At 44.3% G+C, this 27478-nt stretch overlaps 1 protein-coding gene across 1 annotated transcript; it reads right to left on the reverse strand.

Moving 5' to 3' along the window:
- Positions 1-1938: 1938 nt before the first annotated feature.
- MATN3 (matrilin 3) lies at positions 1939-22120 on the reverse strand. Its single transcript, XM_021697688.1, has 8 exons — positions 21907-22120; positions 17190-17756; positions 13910-14035; positions 13041-13166; positions 11315-11440; positions 7976-8101; positions 4115-4225; positions 1939-2073 (listed from the first exon to the last, which is right to left on the reverse strand). The coding sequence occupies exons 1-8, from the start codon at positions 22118-22120 to the stop codon at positions 2018-2020; spliced, it is 1452 nt and encodes a 483-aa protein (XP_021553363.1). The 3' UTR covers positions 1939-2017.
- Between the last annotated feature and the right edge of the window lie 5358 nt (positions 22121-27478).

Below are 27478 nucleotides of genomic sequence, written 5' to 3' on the forward strand. Positions count from 1 at the left end.
TTGTATAATCTAGCTCGTACTTTATGCAGCAGCAGGAGCCAATTCCCCCACCTAGTCTTTCCCCATTTCAGGCAAATAATGTTCACATCCTTTGAAGTGGGTCTGTTACCTCGCCGAGCACACTCAAGAATTGACAAGGGTCCCAGTGCCTTTCCCATCAAATCTAAACCCCAGCTAAAATTAGTTTCTCCTTCAATAGGGAAATGCCTTTACGGTGGTGCCCCTATTCTAAGCAAGCCAATATGCTTTCTGCCTCCGAGGCCATTTTATATGTTCCTACCCTCTCCGCTAATTGTGCCTAGCCAAATGTAAAAATCAGGTCTCCCTGAGAAATTACTTCCAAACTTAACCCCCATCCCATTCAGATAATATGTTTGTTTTCAAATGTGTATCTTTTTTCAACGTCAGACTGTAAATTCTGAAGATACGTTGGCGCCTGTGCACAACGAGCTCTCTATACTGGGCTCATGAAACAAATCAGAATTACCTAAGCCAGGGGATTCCAATCAATCAGTGAAGTAGAAGAGATGATTAGTTGAAACTAGTTACAGATGGTCACGCTCTTGAAAAATCATCTCTTTACCTTCCCCCAGTGCTTGCACACGAACTGTCATTTATTCCTTCTATAGCACCATGTGTCCATGACATATTAATAGATAGTACCAATTCTGTGTTAAAATAAGTTTGGAAAATAATACTGCTCTAAGTCATCTTTCAAAAGTGTTGAGAAATGACAATGTATGTTTCATTTAATATATACTGCCTTGATGTATTTATTTTTCATTTCTTCTCTTTAAAGTTTCTTTTTTAGATTTTTGACTGATTTTAGGTTTACATCTGTAAGTTATATTTACATTTCAGGTGCTTATATTAATGTACTTCATTATTTTATCCAAATTTAGATAATTTTGTTTTATTCCCTCTCCCATAACATCCTTGATAAAAGCCTATTTAACCTGAACTTACATTTTTAACCTTAAAAGTATGTGATTAAATTATGGGAAGAGTTACAACACTGTGTCCTTTAACAAGAAATCATCATATATTCAAAATAATTGTTAATTCAGTCTAAGGAAATATGTTAATAGATGAAACTTTAAAGTCATGACAATAATATAGTAACTTTTTATTATACTAAAGACAATACAAACAAAAAAAAGAGTAGTCACAATTTAAAGGACTGTTTTCTTCTAAAAACTATAAGCTTTCAAGCTGAAAAAAAATACACATACCAAATATGTAAGTGAAAAAAAGTTAGGCTTAAACTTTAAAACTTTAAAAAGACATTAGGTTTGTTGTTACTTGTTAGAGCAATATTTATAAATATATAATTTTATTGATTGGATCCTAAAGTGAAACAGTAAAGATAATGTAGGATTTTTTTATCCTTAGTAAAAAATTATAACACTCTTAATTCAAAACTAAAGTCTTTAGTTATGGGTTTCTTATAATATTTCATGTAGTGTTCACTTGATCTAGATATGCATGTTACAATCCCCCTGATCACAGCTTCAGTAATACTCCAACAAAAGCTGAGCAAAAACAAACCGTTAAAGAAACAGTTCTAAATTATATTCACCTCAGTTTAATTATATGAACTTTTTTATGTGTAAATACTTTGTATAATTCACACTCTCAATAAGACTGGTTTATACTATAAATACTATCAAGAGAAAATAGATCAAAAGTTCCCATTGTAAGAATGGTTATCTTACTAATATAAACATTTAAAAATTAAATGCCTCAATTGGTAAATAAAGAAATACTAAACTTTTCATTCTATTTCCTACGAATCATTTCACAGTCATAGCTTAGAGACACTAAAGTTTGCTCTTAAAGATGTGAACGTAATTATTTCCTTAAAAAAACAATACTGATTCTCCAGAAGATCCTCATACTACTTATCCAGTAATATCCAAGCATTTGCAATGGCAAATTATTAGCAGGAACATTGAAGTATGCAAAAATATTAAATACACCAAGCCCTCTGTATTTCCAGGTGAAAAATCTGAGTAATTCAATGATGTATTTGTCCATATTCATCTGCTTGCAACTTCCCCAAAATGTCATCAAGTGGCTAGTTGTTAAGGCCAACACCTTTTATTTTTAGACATCACAAAACACAAACACACTTTCAAACACTTCAATACAAGATAAAATAATTACATTCTATTGTCAATAAAGAAAAAGTGAAATTGTTTCTCATCAAAACTCTAAAACTCAGAAATTCTATTCTTTAGAGAGCATGTTATAAAGCAGTGGTCTTCAGGGCGCCTGGGTGGCTCAGTTGGTTAGGCGACTGCCTTCGGCTCAGGTCATGATCCTGGAGTCCCGGGATCGAGTCCTGCATCAGGCTCCTTGCTCAGCAGGGGGTCTGCTTCCCCCTCTGACCCTCCCCCCTCTCATGTGCTCTCTCTCATTCTCTCTCTCAAATAAATAAATAAAATCTTTAAAAAAAAATTTTTTTAAATAAAGCAGTGGTCTTCAGAGATGATGATACAGAGCAGTTGTCTTCAAACATTTTTGCTCCTATCCCCTAAAATAATTTTGACAAGTGATGTCTGTGCATATTTAAATTATATGAAAATTTTCATCATAAGTTTTAGTTACAAAATATGCAATTTCTGCCATATCATAAGTATTGGTTTTTTATAAATAAAATCTTGGGGCGCCTGGGTAGCTCAGTCAGTTAAGCATCTGACTCTGTTTCCGCTTGGGTCATGATCTCATGGGTCCTGAGATCCAGCCCTGTGTTGGGCTCTGCGCTCAGCGGGGAGTCTGCTCCCCCTCTCCATTTCCCTCTGCCCCTCCCCACCACTCCTGCTGTCCCTCTCTCTCTCTGAAATAAATCTTTAAAAAAATTTTTTTAATTAAAAAATAAGATCTAAATTAGTCTTTCAAATATATCCTATATATTAATGCCATACTGAATGGATACCTACTATCTGTCTTTTAAAATCAAATATTTAAAATAAAGGAATTTGTATTTCCTTGTATTTGTATTTCCTTTCTGCTTTCTCCACAGAATTTTGTTCTACTTTGAATCTTGAAAATCTTTTCTTGATCACCAAGACTTCTTTGAGGTAAATTTATACAAACAACAAGCACATACACATTTATATTGAAACTACCTTTAAATTAATTTTCTTTGACCATAAGGCCCACAGTTTTTTTAATCATCTGGAATGAGTTATCATTACAACTAGTATGAGCACGTAATTGATCAAACAACAAATAAATTATAAATGTTGACATAAAATTATTAAAAATAAAAGGCAAAATTTAACTGGGGGAATGAAATGAATGAATGAATGAAATGAATGAAATAAATTGGGGGAGTTTATGAAGCTTGATTAGAAAACTGTTGAACTGTCCTTTTGTTTGGCTCTCTGGAGATTTTACCTTTCCAAGAAATTCACCTTAGAAGATTCAGGTTAGATAAGAGGTATGCCTTCCTTGTGTAAAGTTAGGAGAATGGCAATATGAAGTAAGAGATGGGAACAGAGAATGCCAGCTGACCCCCTGTAGCATTTTTGGTAGGTCAATTTAAGGATTTGAAAATGGATTTTTGTAAAACTTTCTGTGCCCCCCCCCCCAATTTGAATACCACTCCTCTAAGATACCTAGAGACAGTGTTGTTAACTTGATCTAAGAAAAAGTACTTTTCCTGAATTACTCCTTTAGTTACAGAACTGATTTCGAAAGTTCCTTAGATGGTACCATGTTACATTGTGAAATCTGCTTTTGGCCAGTTGTCTAGAGCTATCACCTCGCTCATCAGCTAACTCCTTCCGTCCATCTACAGATTCTGAACTAAGAAAGCCCATATTAAGGAATCATAGCATAATAGCTCCATCTGTTAATAACACAGCATATACTGCTATGGAAAAGCACTAGAGAAAGAAATAGGCAGCTTTTAGCATGTGAATATTAAATGGGCAAAACAGTCTATTAAAACATTTTAAAAGAACTCTAAAAAAATAAACACTGTATTACTATTGCTCATCTTAAAACGTAATGAATAGGGCCCTTATCCTGTGGAATGTCCTAAAATCTTTGGCTCAATTATACTACCTGGGGTGGCTTAAAGCAGAAAACCTTCCAGAAAGGATATGTTTGGCATTCAGTCTCTGCAGATAGGAGTTGACCCTATCCTGGAATGCCAGTGCGGCTTCACATCCACAAGCATCTTCTGTGGAGATGAGTCTTCGTGCTTCTTCAATGGCTGACGACGACAGTACACAAAATGTTACAGCTAATTAGAAACCATAGCAAATCAGGAAATCTGTAATTCAATCCTTCCATTTTTAAGACTTACTAAATGCATTTTCCAGGAGGTAAAAGGATATAAGAGCACACAGAAAGAGGAGAAAATACTTTGAAATATTAATGTCACAGAAGAAATTGAATTTTGGGAAACATTTACAATCCTCAAACCTGAGTGTTGATTATCTGAGAGTTCATTATATTCTCTATACTTTGTAACTATTGGAAACTTTCTATGATGTAAGGTAAATTTTTAAAAAGTTGATGTAGGGGGAAGCCAAGAATGCAGAGCTAAGATAATTAATCTTACTATGATACTGTGTCCTCATTAAGAAATGAAAAGAAGGAAAAGAATTCTCTCTTTGGCCAAAATATTTCAAGAATTAAAATTAGATAATTCCTGATTTCTTATACAGACTGTTATTCTAGTGAATGGTCTGAATTGAGAGTTCTAGTTCTTACCCATAAATACTTTGGAAGTAAAAATTTAGGTTTGTATCAGCATTTAAGCAAAGAACCTGGGAGAATGATAATGCTAACTCCTAGTTCTTTCTGAAATACAGTGAAGCAGCTATTCCTACTCACTATCATAGCCCCTAAAGTTGCCTAATAAAAATAAGAGTAACTTCCCAGATCTGAAGACTGATGTATAATCTTCCATTGAGCAGTACCATCACCTGAGGACAGAGAATGGTCTTTTGCCTCCTGTGTTTTCTCCCACATTCTACAAAGATAGGATATAGAGCTAACATGACCATAAATATAATCTATCTACCTGTCCAAATCCTCTTAACTTTTAGGGACAGCCAGCCCAAATCAGTCAGTCAGTAAGCCAGAAAGTATCTCCTGAAATTAAGTACATGCCCATTATCCCTATACAGAGCATATAATTGGCACTCAGGATGCTTTTCCAGTGTATCTTGCCTGATGAACTATAAGTTCTGTGAGGGCAAGGGCTCAGTAGGATAGTCTATTTAAAACACTCCCAGAAAATTTTAAAACTGGGATGCAGCACAATTGAAAGATGAGAGATGGGCCCATTCACAATAGCATCAAAAAGAATAAAATATTTAAGATTACATGTAACAAAAGAAGTGCAAGACTTGTACACTACAAACTACAAAACATTGGTATGTCTCCAGTTCCTTCCTCAAGACCTGACAGAGTATTAGATATATAAGAGTAGCTCCATGAATACTTGCTGAGCAGAGAAGTAAATGGCTAGGCAAATGAGGTCAGGACCTAACCCATCATAAATGAGGCTGGAATCCCCGCCTTCCAGGAGAAGAAATAATGCCCAAGACTGATTTTTTTGAGGATTAAACCCCTAGATAGGGTAACAGTACCCTGACATATTCAAATTCTACAAGCTATTCCCTATTATCCTCACCCTCCCCAAGAAGCAGATCCATACTTTACTTCAGCTGAAGAAGTATCTACTGAGTGTCAGGTGCTATGGAAGATGCTAGGAATACAGACAACATCTACTACCCTCAGGGGTTGGAGTTTACTGTCTACAGGAGCATAAACACACAAGTCTCAAACTCTGACTTTTCTCCCCAAATCTGCTTCACTCTCAGTCCTCCTCACCTCAACGAAGATTTCAGACTTCAGGCTCAAGTCTGAAATAGGAAAGTCACCCTCATTCCTCTCCTGCCCTGTTCCCCACATCCCGTTTATCACCAAATCCTGGTCATTCTGCCTCAGAAAGGTATCTGAGGGCGCCTGGGTGGCTCAGTCGTTAAGCGTCTGCCTTCGGCTCAGGTCATGATCCCAGGGTCCTGGGATCGAGTCCCATATCGGGCTCCCTGCTCCGCAGGAAGCCTGCTTCTCCCTCTCCTACTCCCCCTGCTTGTGTTCCTGCTCTCACTATGTCTCTCTCTGTCAAATAAATAAATAAAAATCTTTAAAAAAAAAAAAAAAAAGGTATCTGGAATCAGCTTGCTTCTGTCACCACCGCCACCCTCCTCACCCAACCTGGGACCACTGCAACAGCCTCAGGCTGGTCCCGGCCCTCTGCTCTTCGTCCCCTCCGATCCACATAGCAGCAGGATCATGCCGCTCCGCTCCTTAAAACTCTCCAGTGACTTCCCATTTTCCGTAGAACAAAATATAAACTCCTTCCCCTCACCCCAGAAGACCAGCATGACTCGGCCCCTGCCTCCGTCTCCAAAGTGACACCACACTTCCCTGGCTGGGGGTGCTTCCCTCACGCTGGCTGCCTCTCCCCGCCTCTCCCCCTAAAGCCACCACGCGGGCCTTGGCATCACTCTCCCTCCTTCCACCAGCACCCCAATCCCAACCTAACTACCGCTGATCCTCGGGTCTCAGATGTCACTTCCTCAGAGAGACCCTCCCAATCTGAAGTAGGTCCCCCAACCCCCATGGTCTCAGGACCCTATTCTTTTCTCATGGCTCTTCTTTATAAATTGCTATTTCCTTGTCTCTTCCCCTTAGACTGTTACCAAAGACCATATGTGTTCTGTTCACGATTATATACCTAGTGCCTAGAACACAGCAGGTGCTCTGTTGACCGAATGGACGATGGAATGGTTGAAGGAGCACACAAGTAACCCCAACACAAGGCATCCTGGGCTGAAAGAGGACCGAGCTCAATGGAATGAAAAGGGAAAAACTCTGGTAGAGGGGTTAAAATTGAACTAGGCCTGGGAATTAGAGAAACAAACATACCAACACTATTGTGTAGTATTTGATTCACACAAAGCAATTTAGAGAACACTTAGGCAAGTGATGAAGCATAATGAAAATAAACACTAATAAGCTACCGCACAACTCAAGAATTAAAATATCATGAATACTGTTGCAGACATCATTTCAGTAAAAAATATAAACACGAGAAGATATTTGCCACACATAAAACAACAAAGACTTTCTATCCAGAAATGCAAAGAGTTCCTTTGTATCCGTAAGAAAAATACAAATAACCCAAGCGAAAAGTAAGGGCATACACAGCCTTTCCCAATAAAAACCTCAAATGACCAATAAATACAGGAAGTAGCCAGGAAATAAAAAAATAAAGACCAGTGGGAGACGCTTTTTTGCCTCTGCTAGATTGGCAAAAACTTAATCCAACAAAACCAAATGTTGGCAAGGGTGTGGTTCTTGGATTTTGACAAGCGAAAGTGGTGAAGGAAGGGGGTCCCAGCCAAGGGTGGAAACAGGCAGGGCATGTTCCTGGAGTATCCAGGTGTCCACGTGGTGGAGCAGAGGATGTGGAAGCAGTGAATCCGGGGGCAAAGGGGGTGACCAGGTGAAGAAGAGAGGTGACCAGGGGCAGGGACAGAAGGGAAGGGGTACAGAGCTTCAGTCTGGGATGATAAAGTTCTGCAGATGGGGAGTGGGACGGTTGCACAACTATAGGAATGCACTTAACACCGCTGAACTAGACGCTTAAAGATGGTCAAAGTGCAAAATCAGATGTTATGTGTATCTTACCGTCACTACAACAACAACCAAAAATCCAACTTAGGAAGAGACTGTAATTAGAAAGAAAAACAAAGAGAGACGAAGGAATCCTGGGGGAAGAATGGCTGGGGGGAGACTTGCCTCATCGTGAAGACAGCTGGGAACCTCCAGAGGCCTCGGACCAGGAGGACCACTCAGAACTGTGCTTCAGACTTAAAGACGAAAACTTGCTCCTAGAAGATGACCCTTCCAAACAAAACGGGCTCGAAGAGACAGTCTTTACCTGAACACGTCTTCTTGTCTTCATTCAGGGTGTAGCCCGCATAACAATCGCAGTGGTAGGCCGCGGCCCCGTCGTCCACACAAAGGTGCTGGCAGCCATGCGAGCCCAGAGCACACTTGCTGCGAACTGCCCAGGAGTGGGGCAGGAAAGAAAACAGTCCCAGGTTACAGTGACAAAGGAAACACAGATTTATGGGAGAGAAAAGCTTCAGTTTGGTCTCAACAGGTGCTGAGAATGGACCCTTCCTCAGTCAGCAACACAGCTCCCACCTTTCAGGAGAAGCCCGTTTTCCTTTCCTACATCTCACATCCCTCCAGCCCCACCTTTTACTGCCTCCCCCCCCTTTTCCTTCTCATTTCTCACAGATATCTGGGGGTGCCTCCTCTTTTCTTCCTGCCCGCAGGACTGGGGCTGCACTGAGTCTTGATTATATTCCAGAACTTACCTTCGGCCTCTCCAGATGCCTGTTAGTGCCTCCAACATCTGCAGCTACACATGGATCATCTTCACCATCACCAAAAATAATGAATTAGTGACCCACGTGCACATGGAGCTAAGCCTGATGCTGCACATGAAGTTGACGCTATGTTGACCAAGGGGCTGCCCTTGATGGCGGGCAGAGTGGGACAGAAAGCACCAGCCTACACGCACATATGCACAGAGATAGTGATACTAGTGATGATGGTGAGGAGAGGTGTAGGTTTGGATAGTGGAGCATTTATTATCTGTCACAGTAAGTATATTACAAGGAGGAAGACAGTTGGCCCAAATTTGAGTGGAGAGCAAAGTGCTATGGTCATCTCATCCCATATCTAGACTGGCCCAGGATAAGTAAAAACAGCAGATCTCCTTTAATAAACCCAGAAAGTCTTCCCGGGAGACACAGTTTCTTCCTCCACCATCGCACGGACCAACCGCGTTTGTCTGTCCCCCTCTAACTCTTCAGTGTCCCTCCACACTCAGGAAACTTCTATGGCTCACTATTGCCTATAAAAGAGCTTTGAGTGAAATGCAAGTCTCTACATAATTTATCCATAGAGTGTCTTTCTAACTTTAACACTGATAGTCCCCTTCATTACTTAAGATTTTTCCAGCAAAATGCCAAATAATAGGGGGCACCTGGGTAGCTCAGTCAGTTGAGCGTCTAACTGTTGGTTTTGGCTCAGGTCATAATCTCAGGGTCATGGGATCCAGCTCCGCGTTGGGCTCTGCACTCAGCGTGGAGTCTGCTTGAGATTTTGTCCCTTTCCCTCTCCCTCCCCCAGCCTAGCAGCTGCTCCAGCAGCTGGTCGCGCCTCCACCCCCAGCCCCTGATCTGGGGCTCCACCTTTGATCTACAAACCTTACTACTGCCCAGCAGGGGAAAAAGCAGGCTGTTAGAGGGAATGTGACCCATGTTATGTACCTCAGCTTCAGAACAGTATCCGTCATTACTTTAAAATATATAAATACCGCTCTGCATTGGGCTCCATAAATATATTTTTTTCTGACCCTCTAACTTTCCGCCATCTGGTCTTGCTCTTCTACCTTTGCTATCCTGTGCTGTACAACCTTGAAACATGATGGCCTGACATGTGACAGCATGTGTAACCACAACAGAGCAAGTGCCCGGGTTCAAATCCTCGCTCTGCGACTCACTAGCTGTGTGACCGTGGGCAAGTTACTTAACCTGTCTGGGCCTCAGCTTCCTCATAAAGGTGCTGTGAGCAACAATAAATGTGTGACTGTGTCTGAAATGCCTAGAACCATGTACTGCATACAGTAGGCACTGAAGAACGTTGGCTATTGTGACCTGGGAGTATGGCCTGGAGCAGTCTGCCTTAACTGAACATTTTCTTTGACTTTTTTTTTTTTAAATGTTCCACTTTATTCCACAATATCTATTAGTTTAAATGTAAATTTGTTTTAGTTTCCTTTTTCAAGGTCTTCAATGTCCCTGGCTGCTTAAGGTACCAAGTGGGATACCTATAACCAGTTTGAGAAGTGCAGCCCTGAGGTCTCTCCACCCCAACTGACTTAGTCCTACCCCCAGAACAAACCAACACAAGCCGCTCCCCTTGGCCATCTGGCTCTGCTGTCCTCCATCTAAACCTCCACCATCCTCGAGGCCCACCTGCTGCCCTACACGCTCCGTGCCCTTCCCCAGACTTCCATAGCCCTCCATTACTGTCTGTCCCTCTACCTGGCTAGTCTCTGCCTTCTCAGGGTGTTGGTTCTCTTTGGGCCCAGCCTGCAAATTGCTCAGAGGCAGAAAATGTGCTTCTTTACATCCCCACAGGGCTTTGCACAGTCCTGGGAACAAAATAGGTGCTCAGTCCTTTTTAATTGATTTCTTTTTTTTTTTTAAAGGGAATTGGTCATGTGCCATTTCCCTTAGTCTCTCTTGAAAAGGTCACATAATATCTCTTCTCAAGGGACAGGAGCATATACATAAAAATCTATTAAAAAAAAAGTTTGAATAGGCCAAAATTAAACATCACCTTTAGAGGCAGGAATTTCTCTCAGGAGTGTTTTTATTTTATAAATGCCATCCTGTTCTGCCAGTGAGTTTAAATCAAATTAATGAGGATTCGCCAAGTCATAAGGCTCAGATTCACAGACGACTGATCATGTAGAAACCGTCAGGGAACAACTTACTTCAAATTTACTGGAAGATCTGTGTGGGTCTAATTCAGTCATTGACAAAGTCTCCTTTACTAAAATGATCCAGCTTTAAGATTAACGCTACAGAAAAGTTCCAGGGCAAGTTTTAATTGGAAAAAGATCAGTCCAGCCTATCACACCAAACAGTTACTGTCCAACTGATTTCCTCTAAAGTTCCCATTTGCTTTACAAGTCCCCAGTGTACAGAGCTCTAAAATTTTCCCGGATAAGGATCTTACATTTAATTAGCTTTTCTCATATCCCTCACTCCCTACCCGTTTCTGAAATGAGCTATATTCGCAAAATCAAGTGAGCTCACTGCTGTCTGAGCAATGTGTGCCTTGGTCTATAAGCAGGATAGAAGGTCTAGAGCCTGGGGCGCCTGGGTGGCTCAGTCATTAAGCGTCTGCCTTCGGCTCAGGTCATGATCCCAGGGTCCTGGGATCGAGCCCCACATCGGGCTCCCTGCTCGGTGGGAAGCCTGCTTCTCTCTCTCCCACTCCCCCTGCTTGTGTTCCCTCTCTCGCTGTGTCTCTATCAAATAAATAAATAAAATCTTTAAAAAAAAAAAAAAAAGAAGGTCTAGAGCCTGATTCGTTAAAGTATCTTTAAGAACCTGTCACTGTGTGAATTGCAAGTTGGTTTCACTGCCATAGAAAGAGCCAGCTAGGAAAGAATTTGTTGAGAGGACCTTACCTGAACACGTTTTATTATCTGCATTCAGAGTATAACCCTCATAGCATTCACAGTGATGGGACCCATCTCTGTCATTCACACAAATGTGCTGACAGCCATGTGTACCAAAGGCACATTGGTCTTGAGCTGCCAAAAAAAAAAAAAAGTCCAGGAGAAAAGACATTAAAAGTGGAGAAGTCTTTTATTACCCATATATAGAAATCTTCTTACCTGTGGCTAGAAATATATGAGAGGCAAACCTATTGGAAACCTTCCACAGCCATCCGTACTGTAAGCTCATACTAAAAGTTAGCAGAGGGCGCCTGGGTGGCTCAGTTGGTTAAGCGACTGCCTTCGGCTCAGGTCATGATCCTGGAGTCCCAGGATTGAGTCCCACATCGGGCTCCCTGCTCGGCAGGGAGTCTGCTTCTCCCTCTGACCCTCCCCCCTCTCATGTGCTCTCTCTCAAATAAATAAATAAAATCTTTAAAAGTTAGCGGAGTTTAGCAAAATCCCAGACACAGTCCTTATTCTTCTTTTTTCCCCAACTGCTTTTTCAAAATCATCCAAACTGAGTTTTTATAATCTAAGTATCTCATAAACACTAAATAAATAAACAAACAAATAAATACTAAAGCATTCCTTTTAGGTTTATTGTATTTACGCTGAATCAGAGGGATACCAACAATTATGTGGCTAATTACACTAGATTCAGAAACACACCGAATTTGAGTTTGATGAAACTGTGATTCAGCCCTCCCCTGTTCTAAGAGAAGAAGCTGAATCCAAAGGAGACCAGCTGACTCAGAGCAGCATCAGAACTCAAGACCTAAACTGTCACTCAATGCACTTTTCTCTAAATGGACATGATAATTTTTTTTTTTTGGTCTTTAAACTTTTCATTTTGAAATCATTGCAGGCATATGGAAGAGTTCCAAAGATAGTACAAAAAGTGCTGTACTTCACCCCATTTCCCCAAATGTTAACATCCCATATAACCATAGCACAATTATCAAAACCGGGAAATTAACACTGACACAATGCTATTAACTAATCCACAGATTTTAGTAAAATTTTGCCATTTGTTCTACCATTAATGCCCTTTTTCTGGTCCAGGATCCACATTGCACTTCATTGTCTCATGTCCTGAGTCCCCTCCTCTCTGGGACATTTCCTCCATCTTTGTCTTTCATGACCTTGACAGCTTTAAAAAGCCCTGGAAAATTACTTTGTAGAATGCCTCCCAGGTTGGGTTCGTTTGAAGTTTCCTCATGATGCTGAATTTTTAACGAAGACAACAGAGGTGCTCCTGTGGCCTCACGACATCGCATCAGGAGGTGCATGATGTCACTGTGGGTCATTACTGGTGGAGTTCCCTCTGATCACTTGGTTGAAGTGCTGTCTGCCAGGTCTCTCCACTATGAAGGAACTGTTTATCCCGTTGTAGGTAATAAGCATGTTGTGGAGCGTTCTTTGATTTTAACTTACTAAACTGTCTTTAGCATTTGGAAAGCACCACCAGGGCTGGCTACCGAGAAGGAAATGAAAAACACGCTCCCACATGGGGGCCATGAGACATACACACCTGCTGCAACTTTGGACTTTTCTAATACGACTCAGAAATGGGAAAGGCCCAAGAGAGAAAAACCAACCAAGGGCCTTGTCAGTGTGACCTACCCCTCCAACACTGGCTAGGGAGGTATGCAGACGGGGAGGTAGCTAAAGGAGAGCCTCCTCCCCCACTTACCTGAACACGTCTTCTTGTCTTCGTTCAGGGTATAACCTTCGTAGCACTCACAATGGTAAGAACCAGTTCTGTCGTTCACACAGATGTGTTCACATCTATGAGTGTTCAGAGCACACTTATCGATAGCTATCAAAAGACCATCAGGACAAATGTAAACACAAGGAAAACGTGGTAAATTAATTATGAGCCATGACACACACACACACACACAAACTGAAACAGGGACTGTTTGGCATAAGAGAAAGGCCACGGGACAGGAGGTTGGGAACCGATTTCTGTGCTGGCTCTTTCACTAACAGACCCCATGACATGGGTAAGTCTTCTTCCTTGCCTGGGTCTCAAGTTCATCATCCACAAAATGAGCAAGTTGAATTAAATGATCTCTAAGTTTCCTTCCTCTCAAAAACTTTTTTCGAGGATTAAAAAAAAAAAATGGACCTAGTTCCCATCTTTATTGATTGCATGTGAGTATCCATATATCAGATGCATGAGAACCTCTCTAAACTTTCTTCTGTGTCCAAATTCAATGAGCGGTTCTGGTCACAGAGACAAAGGAGCAGCTTGTATTTAATTAAGTAAAATCCAGGAAAAGTTCCAAAATCCTCAAAAGGACCAAGAGTTCTGGCCCCCTTCCTGACTAATCCATTTCCCTACTAACCCTTTTCTCGAAAACTAATTATAGGTACTATAAAGAAGCTGATTTATGTATTACCTCACTTTTCCCCAACAATTTTAGAGGAAAAACATTGACAAGCAACCGTGAACCACCCAAAAGGCGGTCAGGAGAAAAGCATAAGGCCAGTCCCGAACCTGGAGAGTAGGTCCCCAGCTAAGTCCCAGTCACGCACCCTCCCCGAAGCAGGCCTCACCTGAACATGTCTTCATATCGGCGTTCAAGGAGTATCCTTGGCTACACTCACAGTGGTGCTTGCCTTCCCCATCACTGACACACACGTGCTGACATTGGTGTGTGCCAAGGGCACACGGGTCTGGAGCTGCACACCGGAAGTGTAAAATCGTCAGTATCGACACATAAGAAACATTCCAGATACTTTCCTCCCTGTCAAAAAGACACCACCCTCGGGCGCCTGGGTGGCTCAGTTGGTTAAGCGACTGCCTTCGGCTCAGGTCATGATCCTGGAGTCCCGGGATCGAGTCCCGCATCGGGTTCCCTGCTCGGCAGGGAGTCTGCTTCTCCCTCTGACCCTCCCCCTCTCATGCTCTCTCTCTCTCTCTCTCATTCTCTCTCTCAAATAAATAAATAAAATCTTTAAAAAAAAAAAAAAAAGACACCACCCTCTGGTTCCTTTTCAATGAGGTTCGCTATAAAAACTATTTGTTTTCTGCCTCTACCTTATTGGAAATACCACTCTTACACGAATTATGATACTAATTTAAAATTACAAATTTCATTTCAGCTTTCTCAAAGAGAAAGGAAATTTTGAATTTGGAGCTGAAGCCAAACACTTACGTGGGTCAGACAACTTGATATTTTATTCAATGTATCCACCTAGCCCAGGAAAAAGACCTTTTACTTCCCAACTGCAAGAAACGGGGAGAACTACAATGTACCCCTGGAAGGTCTATGAGCTAGTGGTCCTGTTGCAGCCAGAATCTGCTTTCCAAGAGCTCTATAGTCTGTGTCAAAAAAGAATTCACACACAGGCATGTCTCTCGGCCTGGAACTCACTCACTCTTGGACGGCAATACATATTTGAACATGCAAATGGTGGAGGGCAAGGCAGGTAACTGCCTTCTGAATGAGCAGCATGGGTGCGTGAGCCTAAACGTACACTAACGCAACTTCAGGGCCTCTGGTATCTGCAAGGAGAATGGACTCACAGGATGGATGCAAGCAGGTAAAAAGAAAAGAAGAACAGAATAAACGAGATCACGTCAGCTAAGCCGCATCCCCATCTTTTCACTCCTGGAGGTGTTTATATCTTGTTGGATTTTTTTCCTAGTGACATGTTTTGAAAGAAGAATCAATGAATTTAGTTATTTCTGAGAAACCAAGGAGGCCTGTTGGAGGAGGCTGGCACCCCTGGGCAGGTAACCCAGCCCCGACTGCTCTGGCAACAGGTCAAGGCTAATATTTTCCCAAGAAGGGCCTTTTCATGGAATGATCTTTCCAACCCATTGACTACAACAAGCTGCCCCTCAGTCTTTTTTCCACAGAGAGGACATTTTTCCCCCAGAACAAGCAGGTCTTTTGTACCAGAAGGAAAAGATTGCCACTCACCACTTGCTACTTTATGGCCTTCAAGCCCAACCCCAGGTGCTAGCTTTGAGACCAACTCTGCCACAGACCAACGTCTTTATGGAAAAGCTCTCACCCACAAGCACAGGGGGTTTTCCTGGGAGAGAAAGCCATGTTCTTTTGAGAAACCAATGAATGCCAAGTAGATGCCACCAAAGCCAAAGACAGCTTGTGAAGGCCCAGTGTCCTGGGATAGGAAAGACAAGGGGCCACCAGCCAGGTCTGGCTGAGTTGAGGCCAAACTTTGCTCCAGACCAAGACTTCATCTCCCATTTCCTGATAAACTGGGGTGACTGCCGAGTTCCACATTAATTTCAATGTAAAGTCGCCTTGAAATTCGCAATTGTAATTACTGATTCACTTGTTTCTCGTCACCACCTCCAGACTATTGCTTGACAGGAGGGAGGGAATACCTTTATCTTTGTATCATCAGTGATCAATTAATGCATATCGAATAAAGAGGTGGGGAATAGGTTACACAGCAAAAGGTATCTACATTTTAAAATTCACCTGAACTAAAAATTTGTCCACACCTGTTTGGATAATTCCACAGAAGGCTTTGAAAGATTATATCTCTAAATGATTAAAAAAAATAATAAAGCATGAATATGGGTAGATAGACAGAACATAGATAGATGGATACAAAGAAAAAAAGAAACTTGGGCACCTAGGTGGCTCAGTCAGTTAAGCGTCTGCCTTTGGCTCAGGTCACGATCCCAGGGTCCTGAGATCAAGTCCTGCATCAGGCTCCCTGCCCAGCAGGGAGTCTGCTCCTCCCTCTGCCCCTCCACCACCCCCACCCCAGCTTGTGCTTGCTCGCGTGCACTCTCTCTCTCTCAAATAAATAAATAAAATCTTTAAAAAAAAAAAAAAAAGAGGGGGCGCATGGGTGGCTCAGTCATTAAGCATCTGCCTTCGACTCAGGTCATGATCCCAGAGTCCTGGGGTCGAGCCCCACATCCGGCTCCCTGCTCAGCAGGAAGCCTGCTTCTCCCTCTCCCACTCCCCCTGCTCATGTTCCCTCTCTCGCTGTCTCTCTCTCTGTCAAATAAATAAGCAAAAATATTTTTAAAAAAAAACTTTAAGAAGTATGAGTCTTACGTATTCATAATTCTGATCAGTGACTAAGAATAAAGCCCCGCCTTAAATGGATTCATATTCATGGATTTGACTGATTCATGCTACAAATTCCAATTAAATTAGCATGCTCATATTCAAACTCTATCCTAAACGAAAAAAGACAGAAGGACAGTAACAATCTTTTTTTTTTTTTTAATCTGCTTCTTGCTATCTCACAAGTGAACTGAAATCCCAATCCCTCCCCCCGTTCTTAATCCTGTCCCTCCACAAAGAACAATCAGAGGAAGAGCAGAATCTGAAAACTAGAGGATCTAGAGAATAAACAAAACCCTGACTGACAGTTACACTGGAAAGCCCCCGGATCCTTCCATGGGCAGACAGATGCTGCTGCCCGTCTTCTGCAGGAAAACAAACAGAGTTCTGTTAAAGCCAGAGATGGTAAAGCTAAAGAAAATATCTGGGAAAAATGGAGTTGTGGGCAGATGGGAGAAAAGAGGTGTCTTGAGGTGGCTTTTGGTTTTGTTTTGTTTTTTCTGACCCCATCAGGGAACAGCAGGATCATTTATCCTGGATATTTCCAGACCTTCACATTTCTAATGCAAACATGAAGATTTTTATGAGCAAACCAAGTTATATATAAAGCAACTCTATATTCCTAAACCAACAAAGTGTGTTTAAGTTGGTAAAAAACTCAAGAAAAGCACTGCTTATATTTCAGTTTTCCATAAAGTTTCTACAAAAAAAAAAGAATAACTCTCTTTCTTTGGATATACAATATCTGAATATTCTAGTTGGGAGCAAAGACTTACCGCAAAAGGTCTCCTGGAATCTAGAGGAAAGTTTCTCAATGACCCCGTAGGTCTCCACGTAGAAAACGTGCTCATCTAGGGGCTCACTGGCAATCATCTTGAGGGACTCCATGTCGGCCCGGTCCACACCCACGGCATAGAGCTCAATACCAGATGCCCGGGCCCGAGCCGCCACATCATTCACCTGGTCCTGGGGCCTCCCGTCTGTCACGATGATGGCCACCTTAGGGATGTTGGAAGTGGGCCCCCGAGCACCTGCCTCCACTGTGAAGGCCTCATCCATCGCTGTCTGGATAGCCAGGCCTGACATGGTGCCTGTTGACAAGGGGGTGATCCGGGCCACGGCCCGTTTCAGGGACTGCTTATCTGAGTAGGTCTGGAGGTGGAACTCAATCTTCACAGTGCTGGCATAGTTCACCACTGCCACCTGTGTGTCCGCCGCCCCAATGTCCAGAGTGTCAATTATCTGGGAGACAAAGGTTTTCACCTTGGTGAACTCCAGGGGCCGCACACTGCGAGAACTATCGATGATAAACACCAAATCCAAGGGCCTGCTCTTGCAAATACCTGCAAAGTAGGGTGTGGGGAATGGGCACGGCTGAGCAAGGATGGGAGCCCAATCAGAAATGCGGCAATCCTCACACCCAGAGAGCCCTGGGGTTGGAGGGCCCCTGTCTGCTATCTTCCCCCAAGACCATCCTCCCTTTAGATGCTGAAAGCACTAAGGTCCTTCCGAATTCCCTAGTGAGAATTCACATAGAGGGGTGAAGTTTCTCCAAATATCTCACCTACGGGCTGGCTGAACCTCAAACTTTCACCTAGAACCTCATCCCTCTGCTTCAGGTATTGCTCCCAAGGTTCCTCTTGACTCCCAGGAATGAATGGTTTCCAGACCTTTCTTGGGCACCTCAGCCATGGGACAATGGGACTGTGGCCCTGAACAGGGTGAAAGGTAAACTCGGGACAGCCTCGGTGCCCTGCCCAGGCTTCACAGACACCTCAGGCAATGGCAGAGTTCGAGGCAAGCACACTGGTGCTTTTCTGGAAGCTTCCTTCTTCTACTCCCTCACCAACGGGGTAAAAACCGCACGCAGAGTAGCCCTAAGTGCTCCTTCCTTCTCATCATTCAGCAGGTTTAGTGAACTTTGGGGCCCCAAGAGCCTGAGATACTTAAAAGTGAGAAGAGGAATGACAATCTGATCTACATCTGTTGTGCTTCCAATTCTGTCCGTGTGTCTGGTTTTCAGGAGCAGAGATGTCCACTGGTATCTACCCTCCACCTCCACCAAACTCTCGCAGTCACCCCTTTCATTTTTTTCATTCACCAAATACTTTTGTGAGGACCTACCATGTATTTAGCCCTGGGGCTACAAAAGCAAAGAAGCTTGTATCTTTCCTACTCAAAAGTACCAAGCACCGGGGCCCCTGGGTGGCACAGTAGGTGGGTTAAGACTCTGACTCTTGGTTTCGGCTCAGGTCACAATCTCAGGGGTGAGATCAAGTCCCACGTTGGCTCCATGCTCACTGCAGAGTCTGCTTGAGATTCTCTCTCCCTCTGTCCCTCCCTCTCTCTCTCTCTCTCTCTCTCAAATAAATTAATTAATCTTTAAAAAAAAAAGTACCAAGCACTTAGTAATAATACCACACATCTTTGGGGTTCCTGGGTGGCTCAGTCGCTTAAGGGTTTGCCCTCATGATCCCGGGGTCCTGGGATAGAGCCCTGCATCAGGTTCCTGCTGAGGGTTGGGGGGGGCCTACTTTCCCCTCTCCCTCTGCCCCTCCCCCTGGCTCATGCTCTCTTGGTTTTATCCTGCTTCCTGGAGGTATTCAATTAAGAAAATAAATCATACCTTACTTTCAATAACATTTTAGAGATCATAGAGCACAAAACAAACAACCCCGTGAAGTCAGAGGTGCAGAGTTGTTCTTATACCCATTTTACAGGTGAGAATCCTGAGGTTTTGGAAGGTGTGTGAGCCAGAAAATAGCGGGTCATGGATGGGACTCCAATTTTCCTGACTCCCAGCCTAAAGGGGCTTTTCACTGAATGGCTGCCTCTCTCTGAGGTAATATTTTCCAGCACAAAAAAAATCAATATTATCTCATGGACCTAGTAAACATCCTGCTTGTTGACTTTGAGCCACCTCCCTGAAATATGCTATATGTCATGTATTTAGTTAAGTCAAAAGGAATCAAGTCTTTTTTTTTTAAACAACTCCCGAATTTCATTTCATCCCTTGATTACCATGCATCAGGGGCAAGGAAGAAGAATCCTATTGAAAATCCTTCCTGGACATAGATGTAGGTATTTTACATAATTGGAATAAAAGGAAAAATACATGGTGATATGAAACCCATATTTGACAATGATTTCACTAACACCCAAATCTTGTCCTAATGTCAAGGTTATGTTCTTATGGTAAATGTCCATGATTCCTTCCTTCTCACATGGAATCCTTTATGGGAGGTTACAGCGGGGTGTGGTGGGCAGAATAAAGCCCTCTCACCCCCAAAAATGTCTATCTCCTAATCCCTGGAACCTGTAAGTATGTTACTTTATATGACAAAAAAAAAAGACTTTGCAGATGGATTAAGTTAATGATTTTGAGATGAGGAGTTTATCCTGGATTATTGGGATGGGTCCAATGTAATTACAGAGCCCCTAAAAGTGGAAAAGAGAGAGGCAGGAGAGGAGATCACAGTGATGAGATGTGAGAAGGACCCAACCTGCCTTTGGTGGCTTTGAAAATAGGGAAAAGGCCATGAGTCAAGGAGTGAAGATAACCTCTACATGCTGAACTGGGCAGGGAAACAGTCTCCCCTAGATCTTTCCCAAAGGAACGCAGCCCTGCTGACACAATTTTAGCCCTTTGAGACTAGTGTTGGACTTCTGGTCTACAGAACTCTTAGATAATAAGTGTGTACTGTTTGTAAGTCACTGAGTTTGTACTAATTTGTTACAGCAGCAATAGAAAACTAATACAGAGGCTCAACTCGGATGGCAGGAAATTCCGTGAGCATCTGGTTACCCCCCCACTTTGGACCCCCTCTGCAACATCACTGTTTTTGAATCTCACTCCCCTTTTCTACATAGCAGCACTTTGAGTCTCAGAAACCAAGAAAGTGAGAATCTGAATTTCCTAAAAGATTTCCATACTTACAATTTTGCCGATTTTTGATAGTCCTGCTAGAAATAAAAGCCCATAGCAAAGCGTAGCAATTTCTGGTTGCAAAAAGGAGGGAATTTGGGAAAGGGTGAAATGTGTTGTTTATTAAAGGATTATCATTCAAGATCAGTTTGGAATACAAGTAATGCAGGGCCAGTGCTGCTTTGGGGGAACATGAACATCCCATGCAGAATCCCTCCTCCCTGTCCAGTCCCATCCCCAAGAGAGGTAGGTCAGGATCAGAGGCAAGGTTACTTTTTAAAAGATAGACTTCCCTACACCCCCACCCTCCTCCCAGCCTGGAGCAAAGTAGGCTACCAGCTGAATTTAACCATTGAGAACCCTGGTATGCCCTGGCTCAAAGACAATGCTGTCACCATTTCAAATCCAGCCCATTGGGGCTGGTGCAGGAAAGAATCCTTTGTGCTCTTTCTCAACATTATCCAGAAAGGTGCAAAAGGGGATAGACAAAACAACCTGAGGCATGAATGAGACTGGAGACCCAGAAAATGGTTTGGTGCAGCCTCTCTTCAGCAAGACTGAAACTTTACATTTTATGTAAGCCCATTTTAAGAGGTTGGTAGATTGTAGCAGTGGAAAGATCCTTGTGTGGGATTTTGGAGCCCTGAGTTCTATTCTGAGCTCTGACACTGATTTGCTGGGTCATTTGATAAGCCTCAGTTTATATTCTTTTAGGGGTTGTGTCAGGTGATCTTCAAGCTCTGCTACTCTAGGAATCTCTGCGAGAGGAACCAACTATAGACCAAAAAGGAGAATGGAAAATTGTTCACCAAAGACCCAGTGTCTTGGGTGTTTGAGGATCTAAGAGAGTACAGGTTGGGATTGGGACCCAGTCAGTTCAAGCAGAACACCTGGTCAGGGGCAGAGCAGGAGGTGGAGACCAGGACGGTTACAAGAGAGATCTGGGGCCATCCAGGGGCCCCTCAGGTGTCTTTCTTGGCCTCCCACCCCCACTCCCTCGTGTGAATTCCAGTCCCAATTCTGATCCAGATCCTAGATTGGACTGAGACAGCTTGAAGGCTGTGGCCAGGGGAGGGAAGGTCACACACTGATCTGCGGCTAAAGATGAAGTGATTTCCAGACAACTAAAGGCAGAATCTCAGGAAGGGTTTGTTCAGCTGCACCGAAAGGTAGGGCCGGCACAGAGCGGCGGGAGGCGGCCGGCGTTCCCACGCTGCCCCATCCTCCAGGCCCAAATTGCGGAGGGAAGTGGCTGGAGTTTGAGCTTCAGGCGACCCAAATTCTAGTCCTGACTATGAGTGACTTTAGGCATCTCCCTTCCCTTGTCTGGACCCGTTTCCTCACAGGATTCATCGGGGAGGGGATTCTTTCTCCTGCACCGCAGTCTGGCTCGGGCTGGGACAGACGGAACACTTGGCGGCTGCACGGGGCTTCTCCTGTTCGATGCTCCGCTTTCCCTACCACCCATCCCTCCTTCCCGACCCTCCCCACCTCCCTCCTGCCGGCTGTCCCTCCCTGGTGCCCGCTCGCGTCCCTCCCAGGCGGGGGTCCCAATCCCGGCCCGGTACCTGCGCCGCGGGCCCCGCCGCGCTGGCTGGCCCTGGAATAGGGCGCGCCGGTGGGGGCGGCCGGAGCAGGGAGGCGCCCGGGGCTGCCCCCTGGGCCCCGAGCCCCCAGCCTCCGCAAGCCCGGGCGGGCCAGGGGGCCGGGGGCGGCAGGGGTCGGCGGCAGCAGCAGCAGCGGCCACAGCAGCAGGAGCAGTCCCGAGAGGTGGCGCGGCATGGCGGGCTCCGCACTCCTGCAGGTGTCGTCGTCGAAGGCTCGCTCGCTCCAGCAGCCAAGCGCCTGAGCCCGGCGCCGAGGAGGCCAATTTAAAGGTCCCGCCGCCCCGCGCCCCGCCCGCCCCGCGGCCCCGCCCCGCGGCCCCGCCCACCGCCGGAGCGCGGGAAGAGCCGCCGGGCTCGGAGCCCGGGGCCCGCGGGAGCCTGTCCGCGCATTCCGGCGGCAGAAACGGAATGTCTGGGGCGAGCCGGCAGCGGCGCAGTGCCCGGAGCCCGGCCCGCGGAGGCCCCCGCCGGGCCTCGTCTGGGTGGGCTCGGCCGGGCGCCTCCTGGCCGCGCTCCGTCTCTCCCGAGACTTGTGCCCTGGCCTGCGAACCCCCCCCCGGCTGCAGCCCGCCGGCCCTGCGCTCTCCTCCTGACCCGGCAGGCCTGACCCCCGGCCCCAGGCGAGGGGACCCCGGGCTCTGCCTTCCCGCTCCCGCCAGCAGTGCCTGCGGCGAGGTTTCATCTCGCTGCTCGCACTGCATTCCTTTCGCCAGCCAAGTAACCAAGTTTTGCTGTGGGCTCTCAGTAAAAGAAAAAAAAAAAAGCCTCACAAATTCTGGCAGCATGAATAGAAAGGCTTTCATCCCAGCTTCAAACATCCGTAAACATTTGAACTTATATTACAGGAATAGAAAGTCAAATATACATTCCCCAGAGAGCCCCCCCCCCCCCCCCCGCCCCGGCCAGCTGGAAGGACAGCTTGTACCAACAGAGGCTTCGAAGGCGCTCCCTAAATCCCGTTTCCTCTCCGGAAGGAAGAGTGACGATGGCAGCACGGGGCTGGGGGCTACCCAGGGGACCCTCCAAGAACTGTCTACTGGGAGAAAGCATAATGGTCTACCTGTCTAAGGGAACATGGTGAATTTAGGAAAAAGAGACTGCAGCAGACTGAGAAAGCTGGAAGGCTTCTAAAAACAGGTGAGGTTTGAGCTGGATCCTAAAACCTGACAATGAACGTGAGTTCCAACAGATCCAATCTGGTCTTCCTGCTTCCAGACTATTAGTCCCTAAAATCCACACTCCACGCAGTAACCTTAAAATCACTTCTCTTCTTAAACCTTGCAACTTCGCTTCCAGGAAAATCCAAATTCCTTTTCACGGCCAACAAGGCTCATTGAGATTCAATCCCACCTTCTCTGCAGCACTGACCAACATCCAGAACTGTATTCCTGCTCTCCATGCTTCAGTCATGCTAGCCTTCCCCGTGTCCTGGAGGACGCCAAACTTGTTCCCACCTTGGTCATCAGTGTAATGTCTTCCTCAGAGCAGCCTTCCCTGAGGCCAGATCTTAGTTTTTCAAACTTATTTTTACCACAATCCATTATAACAACTACATTTTAGATTATGAGCCAGCAGCTACATAGATAACACATATATCCACAGAAATGATAGTTGCACGAAAGAATATTAACACTTAACCACATTTGATGCTATTCTATCCACCTCCCTTCAGTTCTATTTCATTTTTTTTTTTTAAGATTTTATTTATTTGACAGAGAGAGCACAAGCAGAGGGAGACAGAGGGAGAAGCAGGCTCCCTGCTGAGCAAGGAGCCCGATGTGGGACTCGATCCCAGGACTCTGGGATCATGACCCGGGCCGAAGGCAGCCGCTTAATGGACTGAGCCACCCAGGTGTCCCGCTATTTCATTTTTTTTAAAATGTGATCATGAGTACATGAGTTTTTAGTTCACTAATGTTTCCCAGTTAGCAGTTTAAAAAATTCTGTTTTAAATAGATTCTTTCCTACTGTCTCCGCCTTTCTGCTCTGTTATAGCATCCTGTGTGTTTTGTTTGGGGGACTTATTCAATTTCTAATTATTCAGTTTATATTCAATTTATTTATTTTTATATCCCACCAGACTGTAGGCTCCAGAAGGGCAGAGCTGATGCCTGGCATTGTTCGGTGCTGACTTCCTGTAAATTCCTCCTTACCGCATGCAGGTCTGCAATGGGACTGAAAATTTAGGAAATGGAAGATCATAGAACAGGGCTGAAATTTAACTCTGCCTTGGCAGGATAGTAAACAGGCACGATAGACTGTAAGAAAAGAAATAACCTGGCATTACTTTATCCAAGAGCCCAAGGATGCTGAGGAAATGGTTTTGCTCAGTTTCACTTCATTGCTTGACAACAGATGGCTCTGTGCTGGGCACCAGCTCCACAGATAGCCCTTTCCTCTGGCCTCCTCTAGTGGGGAGTTGGTCCTCCTCCACCACCAGACTCCTTCTCTGAAGAAATTCAGGGGTACAAGCAACATAGAGTGTAATAGTCTGTTTCAGCACATTTGCATGTAGGCATATGTGAAGATTAAAACTATTTGGTTAGGCTAGGGAAGAAATTATAGGTAGTTTTCCCTAAAAATTCATTATAATACTACCATTTTGTTTTTACAATCCTAAAAAAAAAAAAAATAGAAACTATTTCTTTACTGGTCAGCTCTGGCTAGGTTGGGCTATGGTAATAACGACCCTAAAATCTCAGGGGCTCCTAACAAGAGAAATGTACTTCTTGCTCTGTTATGTGTCCTTCCTAGGTTGGCTGCAATTCTTCCCCACATCGTCTTCATTCTGGAACCCAGACAAGGGGCAGACCCAATCTGAGACATGCTGGTCTTGTGGCAAAGGAAGGAAATGAGAGATGGAAGAAACAGATGACAGATCCGAACATTTCTGCAAGTGGCTCACATCAATCCCACTCACATGTGATTGGCCAAAGCAAGTCATGTGGGCAAGAAAGGTCTGTGGGTGGGGAATAGAAGGCTTTTACAGCAAATCGTTGCAAACCATAATACAATCTAGCACAATTTATTTATACACCTTTTATAATGGGATGTAGGGGGGGTGCCTTCTGAGGTCTCCTCTCTAGATTTGGTAAGAATCTTTGGCCTCTGAATCCTGATCGGCTTCTCGTCAGAGGCCCCTCCCTTTGGGCCATCCAATCCTGACTTTTTTTTTTTTTTTAAGATTTTTATTTTTAAGTAATCTCTACCCTCAAGGTGGGGCTCAAACCCACAGCCCCGAGATCAAGAGCCATATGCTCCCCGGATTGAGCCAGCCAGGCGCCCCTAATCCTGACCACTAACAGCTTTCCGGGGGCCCAGGTGGGAGAGCCTCCGTGGATTGATTTCTTTGTTCCTGCTGCTTGGCGTCCTGTGATAGGGTAGCTGCACTAGCTCTCAGCTCAGACCCACTGGGAAATGTCTCTGGAAGCCTCTTCAGACCCGTCGTCACCCCCGGGAGCCACGCCCCCTCTTACCTTCTAGGTTCTGCGCGCTGCCCAGCTCCAAAAGGCTCCCGGGACACGTGCAAGGCCATGGTGTCGGTTGGGTTCCAAGAGCTATTTTCTCACATCCTGGACTTACTGATTCGTGACCAAAACACCTAGTTGTGCTAATTTCCAGAAACTCCCAGATTCAGTTCTCTCTGACTCCGCATGCTAGAAACCTAAGGGAAGGAGGCCTACTGTGCACGCCTGAATGCGGAGGTTCTGCCACTTGACTGAGTCTAAGAAGCCCTCAGGAGGCTTATTAAAAGGCAGCTTCCCGATACTCGGGCATTAAAAGGCAGACGGTTTGGGACTGGGCCTAGGAATCTGCATTCAACTATCTCTCTAGGCAACTGACACCTGAGGGAGTTTGCAATGTCCGGGTTCTGATGGTCTCCACAACAGGCCTGGGCGGGATCCAGTGCAAGGGCCCCTGCAAGGAAGTGGCCCCCCAGCACAGAAGGCCTTTGAGGGACTGACTGTATGGTCAGAAGACATCTTGGGCCAGGGAGTGAGTACTCTCTTTCCTCCGTCACACTTCTCAAGAGCAGTCACTAAAACTCAAATCACCAAATCCAAAGGCTTCCTCAGAGAGTTCAGACAGCTCCACAGCTGGCAGGTGTCCCAGTTCTAGCGCCTTCCGGCAGGGCTGCTCTGTAATCCTGATTCTACATGAATTGTCTATTTCCTTTTCCACTTCTTTTACTGCTTCCCAGTCTAGAAATCCACAAGACTTTTTCTGGGTCAGCTTTTAAAAAATTGTAATAGATTTTGTTTTTCTTAACGGTAAAAGTAATGCAACTTACCGTGGAAAGTTTAGCAAATGTAGTAAAGCAAAAAAATAAGAAAACAAAGACCATCCATAACACTGATGTCCAAAGGTTAGCTATGTGGGATTATCTCTTTCTCTGCTTGTATACTCATATATTTTTATTAAAAATGAGATCACACTGTATATTGTGATCTTATTATTTGCTCTTTGTACTTAATGTATAGTGAACATTTTTGTTATATTCTTCTAATACATCATTTTTAATGGCTATATTGTATTCCATCATAGATTCCATTTATTTATGCAATTCTCCATTGTGGGACATTTAGTTTCTACTTGTTTTTAATGATAAATAGTGCTTCAATGAATCTCCTTTTGTGAATCATTGTGAACTATTATTCTTTCTGGCTGTAAGTGGAGTATCTCAATGACTAGGCCTTCTTGGGCCTCTGTGTACCATCATATTAGGAATTCCATTGAGTGTGGGTTCAGCTGCCATCTCTCTAGTGGTAATTCCCAAAACCATGTCTCTTGTCCCAGTCCTGCTCCTGGGCAACAGACTTACATTAATACTCTGCCTATTGTACTCTCTATTCAAAGATCACAAAAGCACCTCAGGCTCAACCACATCCAAGAATGAACTCAACATCTTCCTCTTTTTTTTTTTAAGATTTTATTTTTAAATAATCTCTACACCCAATGTGGGGCTCAAACTCAAAACCCTGAGATCAAGAGCCGCCTGCTCTACTGACTGAGCCGGCCAGGCGCCCCTCCACATTCTTTAATGACCTCCCTTTTATGCCTTTCTGCCTGTGGAGCTAGCGTTCTCCCAGCCACATGGGGGTGAATCTTGATGTCCTCTTTCCTCTCTTGATCCCCTTGTATTAAAGTTATCAAGTCTTCTGCCCGCATCTCCACCAGTTCAAATCCTGTCCAATGCTCAAAGCCTATCTCAAATCACTTCATTACAGGAAGCTTACCCTTATCTTTCCAGCTATATGCAATCCCCGAAGGAGAGGGAGGGGAAGACAGAAGAAAAATGTGAAGAAATAATGGCTGAAAAACATGTGAAACTTGATGAAACCGATAAACCCAATGAGCCTCAAGCACAAGAAACACACACACACAAAACCTTACTTTTTTGTATATATTATACCTCAAAAAAAAAAAAATCAAAGAACATATTTTAAACAATGCTTAAAACCAGTGACAGAGCTTTTCATCACCAAAAGTTAAAAAAATAAATGAACAAAGTTAAGGATGATGGAAAATTTCT

This window comes from Neomonachus schauinslandi, chromosome 10 (assembly GCF_002201575.2).
Source record: "Neomonachus schauinslandi chromosome 10, ASM220157v2, whole genome shotgun sequence".
NCBI lineage: Eukaryota > Metazoa > Chordata > Mammalia > Carnivora > Phocidae > Neomonachus > Neomonachus schauinslandi.

Bases quoted from the DNA above. Each gene is read 5' to 3' on its own strand.
- MATN3 (XM_021697688.1), bottom strand. From the start codon at position 22,120: ATGCCGCGCCACCTCTCGGGACTGCTCCTGCTGCTGTGGCCGCTGCTG. The intron at 11,441-13,040 runs GTAAGTGGGGGA...TTTTTTTGGCAG, and splicing joins AGACAAGAAGACGTGTTCAG to CTCAAGACCAATGTGCCTTT. The intron at 2,074-4,114 runs ATATCCTTTCTG...ACAACTAGCCAC, and splicing joins GCAGAGACTGAATGCCAAAC to TTGATGACATTTTGGGGAAG.